This window comes from Haliotis asinina, chromosome 1 (assembly GCF_037392515.1).
Source record: "Haliotis asinina isolate JCU_RB_2024 chromosome 1, JCU_Hal_asi_v2, whole genome shotgun sequence".
Taxonomy (NCBI): domain Eukaryota; kingdom Metazoa; phylum Mollusca; class Gastropoda; order Lepetellida; family Haliotidae; genus Haliotis; species Haliotis asinina.
Window position 1 is genome coordinate 14,729,638 of NC_090280.1, and position 7,833 is coordinate 14,737,470.

A 7,833-nucleotide genomic window follows, 5' to 3' on the forward strand; every position below is an offset into this window, starting at 1 on the left:
CCGTGCTTAATATTTCTTTGTGGCGTGTTTTTCCAGTCTGTCTTGCGAGGTAATTGTTCCGTCTACTTTGTGCAGTGTTTGTTCAGTGTGCTTCATGACATGTTTGTTCAGTCTAATTTGTGACGTGTTTGTTCAGTCTACTTTATGGCATGTTTGTTCAATCTACTTTGTGACGTGTTTGTTCAGTCATATTTGTTGCTTGTTTGTCAAGTTGACTTTGGGAGGTGTTTGTTCAAACAGCAGAAGTAATGTTACTCCCAACTATGCTTGGTTGCAATATGCTGCATGTCATTTGTAACACCGTCATTTGTAAGTGTAAACTGTTTGCTTGGACGATAGATAGTGTATCATAACCACTTATGGTTATTATATGACCTGTATTGCAATATTGGATAAGTTGGACGTTGACAGTTATCGACCATAAATGTGCTTACACACTATGTACAGTAGCTGACGCTTGTGCGTTTGTGCATACCTTAATAACTATTATGATAGTATTATCTCAATCTCAAGAATGCTGGGCTTTGTTATTGTTATATGAAACTATAAAAATAAGCCCACTCCTAGCTATGCTTGGTTACAATATTCTGTGTATCCTTTTCATTTGTAACCCGTGTAAGCTATATGCTAGGATAAAAAATAGTGTGTCTTATAGCCCTCTTGTCTCAAAAGCGGATCGAACTCGAAAACTATTAAACATGCTCAGTGAAACGCTGATCATAATCACATCATCATACCAACTCTGTGAGGTTTTTGCGTAATTTTTGACCTAAGAATAAAATAAGTTGTTTAACAAACTATTATTAAAATGTAAATTTGACTTATGTAGGCGTATGATTCGTTAAGATGGCTTTTGATTAGAAAATGTACTTTGAGAGCCAGTGAAGAGAGTCAGCTGGAGTGTGAGGGGACGGGTTGAAGCGCGGAGTATGCCAGGGAGTGCATGTGTGTGTGCATGCATGCATGCATGCGTGTGTGTGTGTGTGTGTGTGTGTGTGTGTGTGTGTGCGTGCGTGTGTTGGTAAGTGGGTAGGGATGCTGTGAGACGTGGGGTGGTTAATCTTATCACCTGGGATGTGTGTGTGTCTCGGACTGTATCCGGGCGATGTGACTGCGGATATTGTGGATGTGACGGGTATGGGAGGTGGCTGGTTTGGGTGTCAGAGCTAGTCAGTCTGTATCTGGATGTTGTGAAATTGAGTTTCATGTATGTGCTCTTTTAAACGAATGTGCCTAGATGTCATTCCGGCCAGTAATGCCCCCGGTGTGTTGAAAATGATAATACAGTGTATATTATCTATTTGTACACATGGCACCAAAATAAACTATTAGTATTATTCAATCTAGTTTGTTCAGTCTTTCATAATCAGACCTCAGTAAACGTCTTTTCCTTATGTTGCCTTTTTTAATCTATGAGTATACATATAAAGCTAAGTTCCGTACATCGTGATCTCTGGCTGATTAATGCCCATAGGTCACAGTGTCAGACCAGATCATATATTCATAGTGATGTGCATGACGTTTCGACACGTTGGTCGTCATTACTGCAGCAACACAACCGGTCTGGTGACGAGTTTCCTGCTACTGGCGAATACCATCGCGGTATCTGTATGGTATGTATGTGCACACACACACACACACACACACACGCACGCACACGCACGCACACACACGCACACACACGCACACACACGCACACACGCACACAGACACACACACAAACAGACAATCAAACAAACAAACAAACAGACCATAAACAAAATAACAAAACCAAAACCAAACAAAAAAACACAACCAACCAAACAAAAACAACAAACATAACCACCCCCCTACCCCCCCAGAAAAACCCAAAACAAACAAACAAAAACAAAACACACCCCCCCCCCAAAAAATAAACAACAACAAAAACAAAACAGAAGAAGACAAAAACAACAACATACACACGTATATAAGGGCTGTGTATTGCCTCAAATGTCGTATTGCGAAATATTGCGGTAATATTGTGATTACTGCCCCATGCACAAGCACTCTTCGTACAGAGGGTATAAAACCTGTTTCCCTCGAAGAACGAACAATCACTTGACTAACATATCACAAGAAAATACCAGCGCAACGAGAACGGATCACAGGAATGTCACAAAAGGATGCTTCCAATAACCATCTTGCAAGGACATTGGGTTGCGCAAGACGGACCTTAATTCGGCTCTTCAACCGCTTCAATATGAAAAACCAGACATGTATGTGACCGACCCAAAAGTGGACATCCCAAAGTCAGGAAAATCCAAGGCGATCGCTCTCTGCGAGTTATTCACCTACATAACCGGATGTTGATGGTGACGTCATGATCAGCTACATTATTGGGTCATCGCATGAGCCGATTCACAGTGGCAAGACGACTTGCTGCTGGCACATGGGCTACTGACCGTTGCGTGGAATGACCTTGACCTTCCGGCATCGTAGGAACTGCAGTGCTCATAACTACATCACTGTTAACTATTACAATGTGATTTCGCTGATAAACCACGTGTATTGTAGTGTGCTTCAACATACATTTTCCATTTCATCAAAAGGTTTTGTTATTTTTATCTTATTGGAAGAAACACCTGTGCACTTTCTTTTGCTTCGCCAGTTCCTATACATTTTGTGATTAAGTGTACTGACTGGCAAAACATATTTTGATCCATGTTTTCTCAATGCCTCGCATAAACAACGTGGTTCTTAGGTTTGGTAGTGTCCAAAATAATCCTCAATGCCATTGGAGTATACAAGAACTGTGAGGTGCGAGAAGGTTGTTAATGTTGATGAGTTAGACGTGAGTGAACTGCTGACCCGGTACAGAAGCACTCAAGGTTTTATTGTCATCGGTATCTTTTTTACTTCACCCTCCTTTCATGTGAAGACCTGCCGTCGACCTGATGCGTAGACGGACATGTTCCTCTGTGTGGCCGGTATACAGCATGACATTTATGTGACGACGTGATGTATCATGGAACATTTTGTTGGGTGAATGTTTACACGGGAAGCATGTGACATGAGAGTGACTGGGACCGGGAAAAGTGTTTGGGGCATGTTAAATGGTGGGGAAAGTGATTGGGGCATGTTGCATGACAGGGACAGTGATGGGGGCATGTTGTATGACGGGGAAAGTGATGGGAGGGGGAGGGGCACGTCATATGAAGGGAAAAGTGATCGGGACATGTTGTATGACGTGAAAAAGATGGGTGCATGTTATATGACGGGGACAGTGATGTGGGCATGTTGTATGACGGGGACAGTGATGGGGCATGTTGTATGACGGGGACAGTGATGTGGTCATGTTGTATGACGGGGACAGTGATGTGGGCATGTTGTATGACGGGGACAGTGATGTGGGCATGCTGTATGACGGGGACAGTGATGTGGGCATGTTGTATGACGGGGACAGTGATGTGGGCATGTTGTATGACGGGGACAGTGATGTGGGCATGTTATATGACGGGGACAGTGATGTGGGCATGTTGTATGACGGGGACAGTGATGGGGCATGTTGTATGACGGGGACAGTGATGTGGGCATGTGATGTGGGCATGTTGTATGACGGGGACAGTGATGTGGGCATGTTATATGACGGGGACAGTGATGTGGGCATGTTGTATGACGGGGACAGTGATGGGGCATGTTGTATGACGGGGACAGTGATGTGGGCATGTTATATGACGGGGACAGTGATGTGGGCATGTTGTATGACGGGGACAGTGATGTGGGCATGCTGTATGATGGGGACAGTGATGTGGTCATGTTGTATGACGGGGACAGTGATGTGGGCATGTTGTATGACGGGGACAGTGATGTGGGCATGTTATATGACGGGGACAGTGATGTGGGCATGTTGTATGACGGGGACAGTGATGTGGGCATATTGTATGACAGGGACAGTGATGTGGGCATGCTGTATGATGGGGACAGTGATGTGGGCATGTTGTATGACGGGGACAGTGATGTGGGCATGCTGTATGATGGGGACAGTGATGTGGGCATGTTGTATGACGGGGACAGTGATGTGGGCATGTTGTATGACGGGGACAGTGATGTGGGCATGTTGTATGACAGGGACAGTGATGTGGGCATGTTGTATGACGGGGACAGTGATGGGGCATGTTGTATGACGGGGACAGTGATGTGGGCATGTTGTATGACGGGGACAGTGATGTGGGCATGTTGTATGACGGGGACAGTGATGTGGGCATGCTGTATGACGGGGACAATGATGTGGGCATGCTATATGACGGGGACAGTGATGTGGGCATGTTGTATGACGGGGACAGTGATGTGGGCATGTTGTATGACGGGGACAGTGATGTGGGCATGTTGTATGATGGGGACAGTGATGTGGGCATGTTATATGACGGGGACAGTGATGTGGGCATGTTGTTTGACGGGGACAGTGATGTGGGCATGTTGTATGACGGGGACAGTGATGTGGGCTATGTTGTATGACGGGGACAGTGATGGGGCATGTTGTATGACGGGGACAGTGATGGGGCATGTTGTATGACGGGGACAGTGATGTGGGCATGCTGTATGATGGGAAAAGTCGTTGGGTTATGAACCTGATATACACTCAGCTATCAATTTCACGTTGTTACAGCGTTAGTCTGTGAACTCATGTAGGTTGTCACACCGTTGTGACGTGACGTTGTGAGAAGTCATTTGCACGTCGTCACAATGCTAGAGTTATTTGATGCTAAGGTATTTCACATTCTCCTAACGCTCCACTTAACGTTAAACTTTGAATACTAGTAGTCTTCTCAGTAGTGAACAGTACATGGGATATTCACTTCAAAGGTTATTCGCCAGTTTGCGTGTGTTTTCTAAAGCTGTATCTGAATACGAAAGAACCTCAAGTCACAAGTGTTACAGAAAATAGTCGATACACAGCGTCTTGACAACGTATATACAAAATGAGAAGTGAGGAAAACGGAGTTGGATTATCTAAATTGATGTTTTGTTTTTGGTTTAGTATTTAAGATGTAGGATCAATATTTTTAACCAGTACGGTTAGTAACATGGCAGGGCAATTCAGCGAAGGACCCGATCAGCCCGGGGGGATAACTGGATCGCATGTTACACCTAAAAAGCGAAAATTATCTGTTCGTATGTGTATCCTACTGCAAAATAACGATGTGTTAAGCAACGTGGTCGTGTTGGTTCTTGGTCTTTTCAATGCTGACGGATGTGTCGAACACTCGGATAAGTCGAACTTTCCCCTTGGACCCAACGAGTTCGACACAACGGGGTTTGACTGTATGTGACGTTGCTATGACGTTGTTAAGTAGCGTTATAAAATGGCGTAATACTAACGTTGTGACAACCTTCTGACAAGGCGTTACCAATCTCCAAACTTCTCACAATGATGCGAAAACGTGTAGCTGGAATATGCATTTGGAAGAAGAGGTTTTGAAAGTTATTGCAAAACTGTTTATGTAATAAACAGTTGAGCTGAATAAGATAAGATATGTTACAAGGAAATTGCACGGTTTATATTATTTCTCCATTTTTTTACTTAAAGGACAAGTGTACACGAAAATTTACCGTTCGTCTCGCTTTTTTTCATCATAAATAGTGTTTGTCAGGTAGTTTTATAGTCCAAACGGTACAGACATCAGAAGTAGCTGATTTATAGTTTGCATTACATCGATTCAGATTACACCATTAACCGAGATTTTGATGTCCATAATAAACACATCATGGATTACGTCCCTTGGAAATGACGTCATTGGAAATGACTTCACTGAATGAAGTTGTTAGAACTTATTGGACCCATTTCACGTGTTCTAGGTATAGGCATGGTTCTTGTGTCTCGATGCGCAGGCTACCCTTTTAATCCAGCTGTTGCCCAGGAGTCAGTAGTTTGAAGAAAACTTCCAAAACGCTGATACCACGAAACCATGCAACCAAATCGTACATAACATTCAACTGGAGTCGGTCGACTTTCCAAGTATCTTCTTTCAGCAAAGCTAGAACGTATATGGCTTCAGTGAGCTTCCCATCGGTGAATGTTTACTACATAATTCCTTCATATATCATACAATGTGTGCCCCTCCCTTTCCGACCTCACTTTGATGTCGAAACCATATCCAAATGCAAAAAGGATTCGGCAACTTGACGTCATGTCCACAGACTTACATCTCATTTTAGTGTAGCATAAATAATTTTGATTAAGTCAGTTTAGGATGGATATTTGCAAAATTAGACAGGCAAATTTGAAATCATGATATAAATTCAGTTCTATTTTCCGACCACTATTTAACTAACGACATCACATTTTTCAACTAACGTATGGTTCTACAATGGACCATCTCATAGGCCGCCATATTAAAGGAGTTTAGGACACTGCACATACGTTGATAAAATTGTTGCCATGCAATAAGCAACGGGAATTAAACAGAAATTGTGTGATTGTAGGTTAGATGATTCTCCACAAATGTGCAAAATTTGATATGGATCTTACGAAAATTAAATTCATGAAAATATTTTATGCTACTCTAAATCAACATGTACGTCTTTGGAAATTACGTCAAGTGTCGAATACATCTGGGCGACTCTGTACATCACGAAGAATAAATGCATTTTGCAGTTTTGAATTTTGTTTGAAATTAGTTTTTCTATGATATCATCCACTCATTAAGTGTTGGGCAAATAAACTGAAAATTACATATTGTCATAAATCTCGCCAGTTTTGAGAAAATACTAACTCGCCATTCACTGCATTTTGTGTAATTTATACTTACATGTCATATTTATACATGTACATTGCTTGAAACAACGAGAGTTTCTTTGAAAAGTGCGACTGAGAAAGTCGCTTCTCGCTACGTCAACATTGCTACAAAATTTGTTATTTTCATTGACGATAGCATCAAACCACAGCGTTTATCACAACAAAAATACCTATCTTCATTAATAATGTTCTGTCAGTGTTAATCCCGAACATGATGTGTGGGTGTATATAGATATACTTGTCACGATGTATCATGCATATATAGAATTACGTAACACTCGTGACTTGTGTACATGCGCATTGTGACGTATTGTTCATTAACGACATGATAGATGACAGGTACCACATAAACACTGTCACCGTTATCATGCTGTTGTCGACTGGTCGTCACAGCCCACATATTCTTGAATAATGCCATCGTGATTTTGTTGGAGATTACTTTGGCCAAATATGTGAAAAATATAATAGTTTTGTGTTATAAAAGCTATTTTTTTGTAAACTTAGCGTCGTGACTTACAACTTTCAGCTTTGCGCACATATCTATGCATTATAACTACGGGTGTTTTATTCCGTCAGTGGTGTAGTAACAGCGTTCACTAGTTGCATGGTGTATTGTCTAGTGCCAGACTCAACAATATTCCACCTATATGACTGCGGTCTGTACATAGCCGAGGCTGGACCAGATAATCCAGTGTTCAACAGCATGAGCATCGGTCCGTGCAACAGAGATACTTTGACAAGTCAGCCTGACCATCCGATTCCGTTAGTCGCCTCGTACGGCAAGTATTGAGTTACCGAGGATCAGTTGTAACCTATCAATGACGTGCCAAACACATCGTAGATATTCGGATATACGTACTGTGTGCTCGCTGTTAATTGTCGACTTCGTGATCACCACAATAAGCAGCCAGATTCACACAGACGTATGTTCGTAAAAAAAGTTCAAAAGACAAAACCCAACAAATTCATATTACTACAACAGTTTTTCTCTCATTATCTTGGTTAACAGACCAATCTGAATTATTGGAGACTAATCAAAATGACAGACAACTGTCAGTTGTACTATTAAGCGGCAG

At 42.2% G+C, this 7,833-nt stretch overlaps 1 protein-coding gene across 1 annotated transcript; it reads left to right on the forward strand.

Moving 5' to 3' along the window:
• Nucleotides 1–3,284: 3,284 nt before the first annotated feature.
• On the forward strand, nt 3,285–4,476 carry LOC137296069 (fibrinogen-binding protein-like). Its single transcript, XM_067827764.1, has 3 exons — nt 3,285–3,631; nt 3,676–4,110; nt 4,155–4,476. Exons 1-3 carry the CDS (start codon nt 3,285–3,287, stop codon nt 4,474–4,476), a joined length of 1,104 nt encoding a protein of 367 aa, XP_067683865.1.
• The last annotated feature ends 3,357 nt before the right edge of the window (nt 4,477–7,833 follow it).

Bases quoted from the DNA above. Each gene is read 5' to 3' on its own strand.
- LOC137296069 (XM_067827764.1), top strand. From the start codon at position 3,285: ATGTTGTATGACGGGGACAGTGATGTGGTCATGTTGTATGACGGGGAC. The intron at 3,632-3,675 runs GTATGACGGGGA...TGACGGGGACAG, and splicing joins GACAGTGATGTGGGCATGTT to TGATGTGGGCATGTTATATG. The intron at 4,111-4,154 runs GTATGACGGGGA...TGACGGGGACAG, and splicing joins GACAGTGATGTGGGCATGTT to TGATGTGGGCATGTTGTATG.